Source organism: Cherax quadricarinatus, chromosome 10 (genome assembly GCF_038502225.1).
Source record: "Cherax quadricarinatus isolate ZL_2023a chromosome 10, ASM3850222v1, whole genome shotgun sequence".
Classification (NCBI taxonomy): domain Eukaryota; kingdom Metazoa; phylum Arthropoda; class Malacostraca; order Decapoda; family Parastacidae; genus Cherax; species Cherax quadricarinatus.
The window spans coordinates 19,497,174-19,515,314 of record NC_091301.1 but is presented as its reverse complement, the minus strand read 5'-3'; the positions used below and the strand labels follow the sequence as shown (position 1 = coordinate 19,515,314).

At 37.8% G+C, this 18,141-nt stretch overlaps 1 protein-coding gene across 4 annotated transcripts in view; it reads right to left on the bottom strand.

Moving 5' to 3' along the window:
* The window catches only part of LOC128699619 (zinc finger matrin-type protein 3), a 185,956-nt gene that overhangs the window by 93,398 nt on the left and 74,417 nt on the right, over positions 1-18,141 (bottom strand). Inside the window, exon 8 of one of the 4 annotated variants that reach the window (XM_053792348.2) lies at positions 14,451-15,563. The exons of the other annotated variants lie outside the window; for them this stretch is intronic. Within the exon in view, the coding sequence (XP_053648323.1) occupies positions 15,556-15,563 (8 nt within the window). The 3' untranslated portion in view covers positions 14,451-15,555. Of the gene's footprint in view, positions 1-14,450; positions 15,564-18,141 lie in introns of those variants that run through there. 4 annotated transcript variants of the gene reach the window in all.

Below are 18,141 nucleotides of genomic sequence, written 5' to 3'. Positions count from 1 at the left end.
GTTTTCAGATATTTGGGAGTTGACATGTCAATGGATGGGTTCATGAAGGATGAGGTTAACCACAGAACTGATGAAGGAAAAAAGGTGATTGGTGCGTTGCGGTGTATGTGGAGACAAAAAATGTTTTCCATGGAGGCAAAGAAGGAAAATGTATGAAAGTATAGTGGTGCCAACACTCTTATATGGGTGTGAAGCTTGGGTTGTAAATGCTGCAGTGAGGAGGCGTTGGAGATGTCCTGTCTAAGGGCAGCGTGTGGTGTAAATATTATGCAGAGAATTCGGAGTGTGGAAATTAGGAGGTGTGGAGTTAATAAAAGTATTAGTCAGAGGGCTGAAGAGGGGTTGTTGAGGTGGTTTGGTCATTTAGAGAGAATAGATCAAAGTAGAATGACTTGGAGAGCGTATAAATCTGTAGGGGAAGGAAGGTGGGGTAGGGGTTGTCCTCGAAAAGGTTGGAGGGAGGTGGTAAAGGTGGTTTCGTGGGCGAGGGGCTTGGACTTCCAGAAAGCGTGCGTGAGCATGTTAGATAGGAGTGAATGGAGACGAGTGGTATTTGGGACCTGACGAGCTGTTGGAGTGTGAGCAGGGTAATATTTAGTGAAGGGATTCACGGAAACCGGTTATTTTTATATAGCCAGACTTGAGTACTGGAAATGGGAAGTGCAACGCCTGTACTTTAAAGGAGGGGTTTGGGATATTGGCAGTTTGAGGGATATGTTATATATCTATATATATGCTTTCAAACTGTTGTGTTCTGGGCGCCTCTGCAAAGACAGTGATTATGTATGAGTGAGGTGAAAGTGTTGAATGATGAAAGTATTTTCTTTTTGGGGATATATACATACATACATGATACTGGCCGGTGCGGATATTGGCCGCTTTTTTTGGCCGAAATTCTATCCTATTTTGGCCAGCAACTCGGAAATAAGCCGCATTGGATGCATCCGTCAGCCACGCCGAGTGCGTGAATCAGTCTGGCTGTGTCTCTCGGTGAGTGAGCAACACTCTGTGCATTCATCCAAACATTTCATTATAATCCATCGTTTTTTGTGGTTGTTTATTGAGTGTGACTGCGAAATAAGCCACCATGAGCCCAAGAGCTAACCACTGAAGAGCTGCAAGACCTTCATCTGCAACAGCAACAGACCATAGCTGAGGAAATTGGTTCAGAGGAGGAGGAAGAGAGAGGGAAGAAGGGGCCTTCTTCAGTGATTAAGGATATTCGTGCAAAGTAGAGGGAGGGATATCACCCTGACGAAGCTGAAACAAGCCATATCTGCAACATGTTCAGTGACAAAACCTTGTCCCACGTCATGCAAATGTTAAAGAGACGCCAGAAACAGACCTCTCTGGACAGTTTTTTTTTTTTGTGCGAAAGGGGTGCAGTGACTCTCAAGCTGGGCCTAGTACAGCAAGAGGCCACACCTGAGGAAACTGCTTCGGAGGAGGGGATAGAGAAATTGAAGAAGTTGCCTACTTCAAAGATTAAGGAAATATGTGCAAAGTGGCTTGAAGTGCAAACCTTTATGGATGAAAATCACCCTCACACAGCTATTGCAAGCTGTGCTGGTGACTATTACACTGACAATGTTGTGAACCACTTTAAGAAAGTCATAAAGGAACGAGAGGTACAGGCCTCTATGGACAGATATGTTGTGCGACAGAGGTCCAGTGACTCTCAACCTGGTCCTAGTGGCATTAAAAGAAGAAGGGAAGTAACCCCAGAAAAGGACTTGCTACCTCAAGTCCTAATGGAGGGGGAGGCCCCTTCTAACTGCTAACACCATCCACACACTCTCCCCTCCTCCCATCCCATCAATCATCACCAGATCTTCATTAAAGGTAAGTGTCAATTATTCTTTCGTTATTTATTATTTATTGTTATTGTTGTTATTGTAATTACTATTCTATTGCATTAAACTTAATATTTCATGTGGTAAAAGTTTTTTTTTTCATACTTTTGGGTGTCTTGCATGGATTAATTTGATTTCCATTATTTCTTATGGGGAAAATTGATTTGCTTTCCAATATTTTTGGTTTACGATGAGCTCTCAGGAACGGATTAGTATCGCGAACCGGGGGTCCACTGTATTTGGTGCCATGGAAAATAATATGGCTCAATGATGGGAATTTGTGTACAGTAAAACTTCTCGTTAATGTATTTCAACAATTTTGAACAAAAAATATTGGCCAGACAAATGCTCTAATTATCAGACAAAATGGACAACAGTCCATAATTCTGCATTTTGTTTGTAGTGATAGTGTCAGGTTGTCTTCTGAAGTATCTGATATTTACTCACTGTGGGAGGTAGTTGAACAAACTTGGGCCCTTGAAGCTTACTGTTATCTCTTAGCATACCCATGGTACCCCTGCTTTTCATAGGGGAAGGGGGGGGAGGGTGTTGCTTTCATAGGGACTGATTTCTGTATGGAGATTTAGGACTAGGCCCTCCAAGATTTTCCAGGTGTAAATTATGATGCATCTTTCTCACCTGTGTTCTATGTCATTAAACAGTTCCAGTAATTGAGGTATGTACCTGACTGTACTTATATGTGCAGTGAAAATTCTCTCTATATTTTTCAGCTTTGCAATTTTGCCTGGTTTGAATGAGACCATTAGTGTACAACAATATTCCAGCCTAGAGAGAACAAAGTAACTTAAGGAGAATCATCATTGGTTTGGCATCCCTTGTTTTGAAGGTTGTTCTTATCCATGCTATCACCTTCCTAGCAGATGTGATAATGATACTTGTGATCATTGAAAGTGAGATCCTCTGACATTATCACTCCCACAGCCCTTCATATTAGAATTTGTTATACACTCCAATCTAGCTATTATTTCCTTAAGGTTTCTATAGCAGAGTAATTGAAATTTGTCCTCACTGAATTTCATATTGTTTTCTGTGGCCCATTGGAAAACTTAGTTTATATCCACTTGAAGATTTGCAGTGTCCTCAGTGGATGACACTCTCATGCAGATTCTAGTATTGTCAGCAAAGGAAGACTCAGTGCTATGACTTACATCTCTGTCTATGTTAGATATGAGAATGAGGAAAGGGATGGGAGTAAGCACTGTACCCTGTGGAAGAGAGCTTTTCACTGTAGTCATCTCTGACTTAACCCTCTTTACTATTACTCTTTGCTCTATTGGTTAGAAAGTTAAACATGCATCTACCCACTTTTCCTGTCATTTCTTGATCACACATTTTTTGTGCTATTATACCATGATCACACTCGTTGAAGGCTTTTGAAAAGTCCGTGTATACTACATCTGCATTCTGTTTGTCATCCAGTGCATCCAAGAACATGTTATAGTGGTTCAGTAGTTGTGAAAGGCAGGAGAGACCTACTGCCCTGGGTTATGCAACTGTTGGGTATCCAAGTGGGTGGCAATCTTGCTTCTTAGAACCCTTTCAAATATTTTTATGAAGTCGGATATTAGTGCTATTGGCCTATAATTCTTTGCTATTGCTTTACTGTCACCTTTGTGCAGTGGGGCTATATCCATTGTTTTCAGTAACTGTAGGGTGACCCCCATGTCTAGGCTCCCTCTACATTGAATATTTAGATACATGAAAGGGGTTTCTTGCAGTTCTTGATGAACATGGAGTCTCACAAGTTTGGGCCTGGGGCAGGGTGAATGGGCATGTCATTTATTGCTTTTTTGAAGTCCAGTGGTGTTAGGGTTATGTCAGAGATTCTGGAGATAGCAACAAAATTTTGAGTCTTGATCATAATAATTCATTCAGATTTATTTCTGGATCAAATTCATTTCTGGAATTTGCAAAGTATCAGAACGTATCAGTATGCTTTAGATCTTATATTGGGCTCGCTTTAACTGATTACATAAATCGGAGAACACCTGTACATAATCATAAATTTCATCGTAACAATTAGATATGGAATGTTAGTCCTGTTCTGCATTTCAAGTTATAATATGAGTACCTTTAGAACAGTAGATTCACTTGGGTGATTTTTGCTTAGTAAACCTTTTGTCAAGTCCCCATTTACTTGGTAAACAGGAGATGACTATATTTTCACAAGAAAATTACAAAAATATTACTACTGTATTACAAAACTGTTTATGTTTTGCATAGCTTTTTCATGCCACAAATGTGTATTAATTCAAACTAGAACTGAAAGAAAGAAATACCGTATTTCGCAGCTTATTAGACGCATGTTTTTTCCATAAAATGTCTCCAAAAACCATCCTCATCCTATAAACTGAAGGTCAGTGACAGGAGCTTTAAGTTTGGGGTGTGGGGTGGGCTGTAGCTCTCCCAGTTATGTCTGATGCAGAGCCATTAAAACTAAAACAAGTCTTATAAGCCACGAAATATGGTATATGATGAACTCTAAATGTCAAGTATGTATTGCAGTACAGTGGACCCCCGCATACCGTCGCCATCACATAACGTACAATCCGCATACTGCTCGCTTTTATAGCAAAAATTTTGCCTCACATACCGCTCAAAAACCCGCTCACCGCTCTTCGTCCGAGATGCGTCCAATGTGCGCCCTTAGCCAGCCTCACATGTGCCGCTGGTGGCATTGTTTACCAGCCTGCCTCCGCGGTAACATCCAAGCATACAATCGGAACATTTCGTATTATTACAGTGTTTTTGATTTTATCTGCCAAATAAGTGACCATGGGCCCCAAGAAAGCTTCTAGTGCCAACCCTACAGCAATAAGGGTGAGAATTACAATAGAGATGAAGAAAGAGATCATTGATAAGTATGAAAGTGGAGTGCGTGTCGCCGACCTGGCCAGGTTGTACAAGAAACCCAAATCAACCATCGCTACTATTGTGGGCAACAGAAAGGGAATCAAGGAAGCTGTTCTTGCCAAAGGTTTAACTGTGTTTTCGAAACAGAGATCGCAAGTGATGGAAGATGTTGAGAGACTCTTATTGGTGTGGATAAATGAAAAACAGCTAGCAGGAGATAGCGTTTCTCAAGCGATCATAAGCGAAAAGGCTAGGAAGTTGCATGAGGATTTAATTAAAAAAATGCCTGCAACTAGTGATGATGTGAGTGAATTTAAGGCCAGCAAAGGTTGGTTTGAGAGATTTAAGAAGCGTAGTGGCATACATAGTGTGATAAGGCATGATGAGGCTGCCAGTTCGGACCACAAAGCAGCTGAAAAATATGTGCAGGAATTCAAGGAGTACATAGACAGTGAAGGACTGAAACCTGAACAAGTGTTTAATTGTGATGAAACAGGCCTGTTTTGGAAGAAAATGCCAAGCAGGACCTACATTACTCAGGAGGAAAAGGCACTCCCAGGACATAAGCCTATGAAAGACAGGCTTACTTTGTTGATGTGTTCCAATGCTACTGGTGATTGCAAAGTGAAGACTTTATTAGTGTATCACTCTGAAACTCCCAGACTGTTCAGGCAAAAGAATGTCCTCAAGGAGAATTTGTGTGTGCTGTGGAGGGCAAACAGTAAGGCATGGGTCACTAGGGACTTTTTCTATGACTGGTTACACCATGCATTTGCCCCCAATGTGAAAGATTACCTAACTGAAAAGAAATTAGAACTTAAGTGCCTCCTGGTGTTAGACAATGCCCCTGGTCATCCTACAGACGTGGCAGAGCGACTTTGTGGGGACATGAAATTCATTAAGGTGAAGTTTTTGCCTCCTAATACCACTCCTCTCCTGCAGCCCATGGACCAGCAGGTTATTGCAAACTTCAAAAAACTGTACACAAAAGCTCTGTTTGAAAGGTGCTTTGTAGTGACCTCAGAAACTCAACTGACTCTAAGAGAGTTTTGGAGAGAGCACTTTAATATCCTCAATTGTGTAAACCTTATAGGTAAGGCTTGGGAGGGAGTGACTAAGAAGACCTTGAACTCTGCTTGGAAGAAACTGTGGCCAGAATGTGTAGACAAAAGGGATTTTGAAGGGTTTGAGGCTAACCCTGAGAGGATTATGCCAGTTGAGGAATCCATTGTGGCATTGGGAAAGTCCTTGGGGTTGGAGGTTAGTGGGGAGGATGTGGAAGAGTTGGTGGAGGAGGACAATGAAGAACTAACCACTGATGAGCTGATAGATCAACTTCAAGAGCAAGAGGCCAGACCTGAGGAAACTGGTTCAGAGGAGGGGAGAGAGAAATTGAAGAAGTTGCCTACTACAAAGATTAAGGAAATCTGTGCAAAGTGGCTTGAAGTGCAAACCTTCATGGATGAAAATCACCCTCACACAGCTATTGCAAGCCGTGTTGGCAACCTGTACACTGACAATGTTGTGAAACACTTTAGGGAAGTCATAAAGGAACGAGAGGTACAGGCCACTATGGACAGATATGTTGTGCGAAAGAAGTCCAGTGACTCTGAAGCTGGTCCTAGTGGCATTAAAAGAAGAAGGGAAGTAACCCCAGAAAAGGACTCGACACCTCAAGTCTTAATGGAAGGGGATTCCCCTTCTAAACACTAACACTCTCTCTCCCCTCCTCCCATCCCATCAATCATCACCAGATCTTCAATAAAAGTAAGTGTCATGTAATTGTGCATGCCTTTTTCAGTTTGTGTGTATTAAAATTAACATTTCATGTGGTAAATTTTTTTTTTTTCATACTTTTGGGTGTCTTGCACGGATTAATTTGATTTCCATTATTTCTTATGGGGAAAATTCATTCGCATACCGATCATTTCGCATAACAAAGAGCCATCTTGCACGGATTAAAGTCACTATGCGGGGGTCCACTGTATTTTAAAGCAGATAGTACTAGTACTAGTATTTCACGAAAAATGTAATCAAATTCATTATCTTCACTGCTGCTATTCCCTATACCCTGGCCATGGCTTGTGTAAGACTAATTACCTACTTAGGTTTTATAGAGGTGAGAACCTACTCTTAGTCCCACCTCTTAATTTTTGATCAATAGAAGTGAAAAAGTAACTTTGTTGCATGTGTTTTTAAACCTGTGTATACAGTCCACTTCCATTGTCATTCCAATTAGGAAATTAAGAAATGCTTCTTGTATACCTGTAGCTTATTTGGGTAATCTCCCATTATGAACTCTTGTTCTTGATTAACACTTGTAAAGAGTTTATGCCCAGGATTATTTTGAATGAATATCCTCTTCATTTCTTTTTCCCTTCTGATGCCTACATTCAAGTTACTCAGTACTGCATATGTTATGAGCAAACAAAAAAAATAATTTGTAAATGCAATTTTTTTTTTTTTTTTTGCCGAGAGCCTACTCTAGCCCAATTATGTGTCACTCCTAATGCTAGTGTCTATACAACAGCTGCACAGTGTAGAATGCCTGGAGTTTAACCCTTTCACTGCCTGTCACATAGATCTACATTATTGATGCCAAGGGTCCCATCATGTAGACTTGTCTTGAGCTCAACTCAGATAAGCTGAGAGTGGTAAATTTTGGCCTAGATATGAGAGAATGAGTCTGTGTGGTGAGTGTGCACAGTATAAAAAAGAAGTTTTGCCTCACGTGATGCATGATGGTAAAAGCAAAAAACTGGTTTAAAATAGCACATCTGAGGTGTTTTCTAGGTGTTTCTTATGGCTTTTATTACCCATTTCATGATATCATTTGACAGAATAGAGGACATACTGCTGAAACAGATGATTTTCGTTGGTTCCAGGATCCAAAGTAGCTTGAAATTGGCCTTAAAGTAGCAGAAATATTCAATTTTTGCTGATTTTTCTGAGGTTGGGTAAGACCCTACACTTCCCAATCTGTTTTAGGGTTTTTTATTAGGTCTGAGTCAATTACTGGGATATGGTAAACAATGACTAATTATTCCTGGTCATATTTTATAATCTGAAAAATGGGGTAAATCTTCAATTTTTGTGTGTGATGACTTCAAAATCAAAGACAAGTGTAATACAAAAGATGCCTGGGGACGTGATTAATGAAGAGAAGAAATGTTTCAGTGTTTGTAATGTCTACAGTGTTTATTTGAAGTGTTTTTAAATTGAAATTTTTTAATTTTGTGTAAAATTGGCCAAGCTACTGACTTCTGTTAGATAGTTAAATGGACACTTTCTTGTGCTCAAGCTATAGAATGGCAAAATTGCCAATGTGTAAATTGAGCCCAGACTACAGACTTTGTGCTTGTGTAATTCCCTAAGTTTTCCATCAAATTTCCTACTTTTGGTGTCATTACCTATAGAAAAAAAATTTCAAATTAACTGTGGGCACTGTCAGCACTTTTAAATTTCAGGGCTTTGGACAGTGAAAGGTGTTAAAAAACGCCCACACCCTCAAGCCTGTACCAACTGACTGACCCTTATCTTTACATCTAAGGTATATAACTCTTAATCAGCTGATGACTGTTGCATTCCTCAACCAACTGCATATTTTCACTTACCGTATCTAATTCCCTCTATACTAAATGTACAAATTTCAACATCACTGATTTCAGATGATGATGAAGATAATGGACAAATAAAAGGGGAAGATATAGCAGTAGAATGAGGCAAAAATATGACAAACGTATTGAACTGTATTGTCAACTGAAGAATCAATCGAAGTCTCTAAGAATATTGTACAAAAACTGCAAAGTTATAAAACAGAAAACTATTTGTATTAGGTTTAACTCTTAAACTGTTGAAGGGTCTAAATGAAATGTGCCCCTTAGAATTGGCAATTTTGAAAAAAATAAAAAAGTTACTTATCTTGCCAAAAAACTGTCCCTGATTTTAGAAGTGAAATACGACAAGAATAAGTGAAATCTGATTTACTTATGGATATTTGAAGATGACGTTAGTGATCATTTCATGACAACATGAGTGCTTGTCATACGGAAAAATTAACTGGGTTTTATTTTTTATTTTTTACAATTTTCTCAGTTTTCTAATTACTTTTTATGAACCATATGTTTTACACCTATACAGGCATGATGTTATCATCAAATTTTGTTGAAAATAAGAAAAAGTTTTGGAGATTAATAAGTTGAGAAAGCCTCGGAAAAGAATGCATTTGCTAGTTAAAAATAGGAGAGGAGAGTTATTAAATGGAGAGTTAGAGGTATTGGGAAGATGGAGGGAATATTTTGAGGAATTGTTAAATGTTGATGAAGATAGGGAAGCTGTGATTTCATGTATAGAGCAAGGAGGAATAACATTTTATAGGAGTGAGGAAGAACCAATTGTGAGTGTGGGGGAAATGCATGGGGCAGTGAGTAGAATGAAAGGGGGTAAAGCAGCTGGGGATAAAAGGGGTAAAGCAGATAGGGATAAAGATAGAAATGTTAAAAGCAGGTGGTGATATAGTTTTGGAGTGGTTAGTGTTTTTATTTAATAAATGTATGGAAGAGGGTAAGGTACCTAGGGATTGGCAGAGAGCATGCATAGTTTCTTTGTATAAAGGCAAAGGGGACAAAAGAGTATCAAAATTATAGGGGAATAAGTCTGTTGAGTATGCCTAGTAAAGTGTATGGTAGAGTTATTATTGAAAGAATTAAGAGTAAGATGGAGAGCAGGATAGCAGATGAACAAGGAGGATTTAGGAAGGGTAGGGGTGTGTAGACCAAGTGTTTGCAGTGAAACATATAGGTGAACAGTATTTAGATAAGGATAAAGAGGTATTTGTGACATTTATGAATTTGGAAAAGGCATATGATAGGGTGGATAGGAGGGCAATGTGGCAGTTGTTGCAAATGTGTAGAATAGGAGGTAAGTTATTGAAAGCAGTAAAAAGTTTTTATGATAGTGAGGCTCAGGTTAATGTAGGTGAGAGGGAGATTATTTCCCAGTAAAAGTAGGACTTAGACAGGGATGTGTGATGTCAATGTGGTTGTTCAGTATATTTATAGATGGAGTTGTAAAGAAGTGAATGCTCGGTTGTTGGCAAGAGGCGTGGGGTTAAAAGATAAAGAATCTAACACAAACTGGGAGTTGTCAGAGTTGCTCTTTGCTGATGACACTGTGCTTGTGGGAGATTCTGAAGAGAAGTTGCAGAGGTTGGTTGATGAGTTTGGTAGGGTATGTGAAAGAAGGAAATTAAAAGTGAATATAGGAAAGAGTAAGGTGATGAGGATAACAAAAAAAATTAGGTAACGGAAGATTGGATATCAGATTGGAGGGAGAGAGTATGGAGGAGGTGAATGTGTTCATATATTTGGGAGTGGACATGTCAGCAGATGGGTCTACGGAAGATATATGAATCAAAGAATTGACAAGGGGAAAAAAGGTGAGTGGTGCACTGAGGAGTCTTTGGAGACAAAGAACTTTATCCATGAAAGCAAAGAGGGAATGTATGAGAGTATAGTTATACCAATGCTCTTGTATGGGTGTGAGGCATGAGTTGTGAATGTTGCAACAAGAAGCCTGGAGGCAGTGGAGATGTTATGTCTGAGGGCAATGTGTGGTGTGAATATAATGCAGAGAATTTGCAGTTTGGAGATTAGGAGGGGGTGTGGGATTACCAAAACTATTATCCAGAGGGCTGAGGAGGGGTTATTGAGATGGTTTGGACATGTAGAGAGGATGGAATGAGATAGAATGATTTCGAGGGTATATAAATCTATAGTGGAGGGAAGGCAGGATAGGGGTCGGCTTAGGAAAGGTTGGAGGGAGGGGATAAAGGAGGTTTTGTCTGCGAGGAGGCTTGGACTTCCAGCGTGTGTGAGCATGTTAGATAGGAGCGAATGGAGACAAATGGTTTTTAGGACTTGACGTGCTGTTGGAGTGTAAGCAAGGTAACATTTATGAAGGGATTCAGGTAAACCGGCAGGCCGGACTCGATTCCTGGAGATGGGAAGTACAGTGCCGGCACTCTGAAGGAGGGGGTGTTAATGTTGCAGTTTTATAACTGTAGTGTACGAATTCCTCTGGCAAGACAGTGATGGAGTGAATGATGATGAAAGTTTTTCTTTTTCGGGCCCTCCTGCCTTGGTGGGAAACGGCCAATGTGTTAAAAAAAAAAAAAAGGTGTGCCTCACTAATATGGCACTTTACTTTAGAGAGCTTTGCTAATACAGTGCTTTTTCAGTTATATTTATTTTTTGTTGGTGATGCATGCATCAGCTGACTGCTACCACTTTAACCCTGTTAGGCAGGAACGACATTTGTCGTTCCTGAAAGCATAATATTTAGCGCATTCCTCCTACACCCACTGCACATCTGGGTTCCCATTCTCTATTTCTGACCAATCACAAGCCTTCCCTGAGTTGCTCCAGCTAAGTGGTGATGACTTCTGCTCGCTTCCTATTGGTTGAGAGACCAAAATGTAAACACTTCTAGCTTGGCAACGCTGAGAGACGTTTTTTCCATCAAGTGACACTCATATACCCTCTACAATGTCGGTAAGTACTCATTTGTGTTTCTAGTGTGTAAATGAATAGTTTAGGCATATTTTGATATATATATAAAGTCTGTGTGAAGCATAATGTGAGTGCACCATGCATATGAAAAAAGTGCAACAAAAAAAGACCAAAAAATATCGTTCTTGCCTATTTTGGCCCCAAATTTAAATTTCAGTAAATAAATATTCAAAATAAAAATTGTAATGCATATAGCAATTCTGTAGTAGTCTGGGTGTGTACAGAATGTTTTTATTGTCCTTCCAGATCAATGAGAAATTGTTTTATGGTGAATCCTCCAAAGACAAGTCCAAATATCTCTGCATTTTGGAGGAAAGTGACTCAGATCCAGAGCCAGATCACCTGGAATTGCTTGACAGTAGTGATGAGTACTTGCCACAGGATGCAGAGGTGTCAAGTGATGATGACGAGGAAGATAGACCATCCAAAAAAGCCAAAATTCTCACGGGCCAGTGCCAGGCAAGCTACTTCAATGCAAATTGTAGAGCAAACACAAACATCATGTCATATCCTCATTTTCCTTTGCCATATGCAAAGTAAATATATACATCAAGAAGGATAGAAATTGTACAAATTAGTGATCTAGAATGATTATTCTTTCTTAGGAAACTCAGGAATGTGGGAATTGAAAGTTATATCCCTTTGCAATGTGTCTAAGTTGCTACTTGATTCATTTTTGTATTTTTTTAATGCTTACAAAATGTTTGAAAACAAGTTTAATTTATGTCTTTGATATTGTCTTTTTGTATAATAAAATTAAAATATAGTTATTTGGTGTTTTATTTTTATTAACAATTGCAACTTTGCAACATTTAAAAATGTTCATCCTTTGATAGGCAAGACCTACTTTCGTCAGTCTTCTCATATTGGCAATTGATTGAAAACAAACTTTCACATATTCCTTTGTATGGGCTCATTTACTTTATATTGACACACTCTATCCACTCATAGGAAAAAAACATTTCAAAATTAGCAATTTTCGTTTTTGCCTACCAAAGGTTGAAGGTTAGCAATATAATTTTTTTATTTATTACTATTACTTTTGTGTGTAAAGGAAGCAAGTTACAAGTGAACATAGATACGAGTAAGGTGATGAGGGTATCAAACGAGTTAGGTAAAGAAAAATTGGATATCACATTGGAAGGAGTATGTAAGAGGTGAATGTGTTCAGATATTTGGGAGTAGACTTGTCAGTGGACAGGTTTGTGAAGGATAAGGTTAACCATAAAATTGAAAGAAGGAAATGTACAAAAGTATAGTGGTACCAACACTCTTATATGGATGTGAAGCATAGGTTGTAAATGGTGCAAAGGAGGAGGCTAGAGGCAGTGGAGATATAGTGTCCAAGGGCAATGTCTGGTGTAAATATTATGCAGAGAATTCGTAATGTGGAAATTAGGTGTGGAGTTACTCAAAGTATTATTCAGAGGGCTGAAGAGGGGTTGTCGAGGTGGTTTGGTCATTTAGAGAGGTTGTAGCAAAAATAGAATGACTTGGAGAGTGTATAAATCTGTAGTGGAGGGGAGGAGTCATCCTAGGAGAGGATGGAGGGTGGGGGGGTAAAAGAGGTTTTGTATGCAAGGGGCTTGGACATGCAACAGGCATGTATGAGTGTGTTAGGTAGGAGTGGAGACGAATGGTTTTTGTGACTTGATGAGCTGTTGGAGTGTGAGCAGGGTAATATTTTGTGAAGGGATTCAGGGAAATCGGTTAGCTGGATATGAATCCTGGAGGTGGGAAGCACAATGCCTGCACCTTGAAGGAGGGGTTTGGGATATTGGCTGTTTGGAGTGACATCTAAACTGTCGTATTGGAACGCCTCTGCAGATAGTGATTATGTGTGAATGATGGTGAAAGTGTTTCTTTTTTGGGTCACGCTACCTCAGTGGGAGATGGCCGATGTGTTAAAAAAACTTTTGCATCTTTTTTTTAGGCCCAGTGCTATTGTACACTTGATAAATGATAAACATGTTTTTTATGCTTTTATATGAACTGGCAAGTAAACAAAAGGCTTTAAGGCGATATTTGCTTTACAGTGGTGGTGTGGAACCTAACCTGCCATAGTGAGGTATGTCTGAATCTACATTTTCATATATTTCACTTATAATTAGTGTTCAATCCCATTAAACACATGTCAACAAATGTAAATGGTATTTATTGGCTCCCACAATACCCTGTACATAACACAAATCTTATGCTGGTCACATCCATAGCACAGACCTGTTTTCTATGATATAATCCAAAGCCAATTAGGACCATTTTAAAGGCTCTAGAATTTTGGCATAAATTTACATCATCGGTAGTCTGAGGGTTAAATCTTAACACACCTATGTAAAATTATCAAATAATGCATTCTATATCAAATAAAAATTATATTTACTAAAACCTGTTAGCAAAATATAATTGTTCAATTGCCACCTAAATCTGTGCTGTAAAAAGATATCCTTTACTGTATACAGAAACCTAGAATGCACTCTAAAGGTTGGCAGGTCAGCCAAAACTGTACCTACTAAACTAGTGCATGAAACTTAAACACACTGCCTTATTGGAAAAATCTTGCAATGATCTCCAGATGCATTTTACTAAGACCCTTGCCTATAAAAACTAAGGTCATAGTCAGAAAGTGCTTTATTCAGTTACTCCTTGATGTTGGTGTAGGGACTCTTGATCTAAGGAATCGGACCTGTCCTCTCTTTCCTTTGATCAAACCTAATTGCTTCCCATTTCTCAGATGCTGTATGATCCCTGTTGTTTAGGATTTCCCCAAGATAATTATTATATTGCAATTCATAACCCACAGTTTGGGTTTCTGAACTGTCATCTATTAATTATGGGTTAGTTGTGAATTATTCAAGCAATAGTATTGCAACTTATTCTTGATGACCAGTTTGTGATCTAATACTGCTTTTGAGTAGATGCAAATGTAACAGAGGCTCCAACTGTGGAATCATATGAGATAAGCTTTAAAAAAAGCATAAGCCCAAACCAACTAGAGTATCATCTTAGTTCAGGCACTTGTAAGCAAGTGCTTTTCAAACACAGAAAAAAAATATGAGCTTTCACTCAATAGAAAAATATGAAAACCGATTCATCCAAGATTAACAGTATTACCTAACAATAAACCAAAGGGACAAGAATATTAATGAAATGTTGCTTCTGTCTTCTAAGCTTTAATTCAGTAAGAAGGCAATTTTTAACCAATATCGTTAGATATTTTATAGGTAGTTACTGTGTTGTCAAAGTCCTTAAGGTTCCTGATTAAACTAGAGCTTAAACAATCTATGGCTTAATTCTTAATATACACACGTACTACAAAATTTTGTTTAAAAATTCTTAAAAAGCATTTTCGTAAATATAATAAATCATTTGCCATGGACATGATTGTTTTCAAGCATTTCTCCTTACATTACTATAGTAAAATGACATTCTTACAATTAAATGCACAAAGAAAACTATTCATGCTTCAATATAGTGTACATTAATTTTAATCGCTATACAGTATAAGTTTTAAACAAATGAACAGTACTGTAATAACAACACTGTTATCATAATCAGGCTACATTACAACACCGAAATATCTCTAAGATATGTCATGCACTTTTTCCAAACTTCAGTGAATGACAAAAAAATTATCAACTAGTAGTTTAACTTACATTCTATAGTGACTAAATATTACAAAATGATAGAAATTTAAATCTGAGACCAACAAATAAAGCAAATAAAATATTCAACCCCATTTTCTATTTTTTAATTCACATATTTAAATAAATTACATTTATTAAAATATTTCCTTTCACAATTGCATTAAGAAAATTTGTTTGTAATCATTAGTCACAATTTTAATTTCACTCTAAGTATCAATTTGTCTACATTTATGTGTATTGTATTATTCTTCAAAAAAAAAAAATTATTATTTTTCCTTTTCATCACATTCCTATTTCTTATTTCTCACTCTTAAGTGCTACTGTATTATATTAAAACTTATTACAATAATGTGTCATTTTCCTTACAAATTTCTCCAACAATAATTATGAACTCAAGCCAAAATAAAGAATTTAATTAGTATATTATAGATATTATATGTGCCTAGAAAGAAACAACTGGCACTTCAGTTCTTTACAGTAAACAAATAGAAATGAATGAAACAAACCAAGAAAAATAATGTGGAGATGGTGCCAGTGGTAAGAGAAGGTACCAGGGCAAGTCGCCGGCACACTTTTAATGTTTTAGCCTTCTTGACACGAGTCTACGAGCCAACTTCATGGTCCTGGGGAATAAAAACTCATGGGTTACATTCCTTGAGTTTTAACAAAAGGTGTAGCAAATAAAAAATTCCTTTGGAATATGTAAAAGTCACCAAAACTTCTTTTATGTTAATTAGTACTGCAGTTAAAATAAAAAACTGCTTTTTATTTAAACTAATAATTATACAAAATGCAGGGATAGCTTTTTTATTTAACACAATTTTTTATTAATTTATAAATTAAGCTTAATTTCATTTTTAAAGAAACGTTAAGAAAATATAGCCTTTAACAAACTCCAGAAACCAGGTACTGTATTTATTTATATATTTATTACCTTTTCCAAATAGAAAAAAACATTCATATTCAGTGTTGTATAATAACGGTTTATTTACATTGAATAAATCTTGATTAAATACAAGTACAGTACATAAATACTGAAAAATACACATTATAAAAATATAAATCATTTTGACAGTAACCCTAGAGTTTTCATATAGTCATGACCTGAAATTAGTTAGCCAGTAACTAAAATCATTCATATTAATATCTGATGCAGATGTTTTTCTCATTTATCTTTCTTCTTCTTTCTTTCAACAAACCGGCCGTATCCCACCGAGGCAGGGTGGCCCAAAAAAGAAAAACGAAAGTTTCTCTTTTAAAATTTAGTAATTTATACAGGAGAAGGGGTTACTAGCCTCTTGCTCCTGGCATTTTGGTCGCCTCTTACAACACGCATGGCTTACGGAGGAAGAATTTTGTTCCACTTCCCCATGGAGATAAGAGGAAATAAACAAGAACAAGAACTAGAAAGAAAATAGAAGAAAACCCAGATGGGTGTGTATATATATGCTTGTACATGTATGTGTAGTGTGACCTAAGTGTAAGTAGAAGCAGCAAGACGTACCTGAAATCTTGCATGTTTATGAGACAGAAAAAAGACACCAGCAATCCTACCATCATGTAAAACAATTACAGGTTTCCGTTTTATACTCACTTGGCAGGACGGTAGTACCTCCCTGGGCGGTTGCTGTCTACCAACCTACTACCTAGGTCTCATTTATCTCTCCCAACAAAAATAAATTTAATGAAGTGAAGCCTACACCAAGAGTTAGCATATGGATCATTGTTATTTGGATAATAATAAATGAATGTAAGACACACGAAGCACCATATATGTACTATGTACTGCACTATACAGTGGACCCCTGCTTAACGATCACCTCCCAATGCGAACAATTATGTAAGTGCGTTTGTACGTGTATGTTTGGGGGTCTGAAATGGACTAATCTACTTCATGATATTCCTTATGGGAACAAATTCGGTCAGTACTGGCACTTGAACATACTTCTGGAATGAAAAAATATCGTTAACCGGGGGTCCACTGTATTTTTTTTTTTTTAACACATCAGCCATTTCCCACTGAGGTTGGGTGACCCGAAAAAGAAGAAACTTTCATCACTCACTCAATCGCTGTCTTGCCAATACGCACTGCAGTTCAAAAACTGCAATGTATCTCCACCCCTCCTTCAGAGTGCAAGCTCTGTGCTTCCCACCCACAGGACTCAAGTCTGACTAAACGGTTTCCCTGAATCCCTTCATAAATTTTACTTTGCTTCTACTGTACTTGCTTATTTAACCCTTTGACTGTTTTCGACGTATAAATACGTCTTACGAGCCAATGTTTCTGACGTATATATACTCAATAATTCTAGCGGCTTCAAATCAAGCGGGAGAAAGCTGGTAGGGCCACATGTGAGAGAATGGGTCTGTGTGGTCAGTGTGCACCACATAAAAAAAATCCTGCAGCACACATTGTGTAATGAGTAAAAAAACTCTGATCGTTTTTTTGGAATAAAACGCCGGCTTTGAGGTGTATTTTCGTATAGTATTTATCGTTGTATTCGCGTTTTCATGGTCTTAGGTGATAAAATGGAAAACATATTACAGAAATCGAGATGATTTTCATTACTTTGACGATGAAAACGACCTTGAAACTGAGCTCAAAGTAGTGGAAATGTTCGATTTTTACCAATGTTCAGGGATAAATAAATCACACCACACGTCCAATACACGTCAACTGGGGAGTCTAATATTCTTTCACTAGTGCACTGATATTATTTATACCATTTTTACAATAATGCAGTAGTTTGCATAACAGTAAATTTTGTATTTTTTTGTATGAATAAAAAATAAAAATAGAAAGCAATAATAATATAAGAGGGGCCTAGAGATGTGACTAATGAACAGAGCATATGTTATTTTAGTGCCACAAATGTCTACCTTGTTTATTCTGGACCCTATTTTGAAATTGGCATTTTTTTTAGTTGGCGAGAAATTGGCCAAATTGCCAATTTCTGACCACCATATTGGGTAGTCCAAATTAGTAAATGGGAGGTTTCTTGTACTCAGCTGATAGATAAAATGGAGTTCTAAAGAAATAGCTATGAGTTTGGTCAACTGGAACAATGGAATTGGCTGAAAATAGGGCTCAAAGTCGGCGAAATCGCCAATACGCATATGTCGCCAAGACCGCTAACTTCGCGGGAGCATAATTCCATGAGTTTTCGACCAAATCTCGAACTTTTGGTGTCATTACCATCG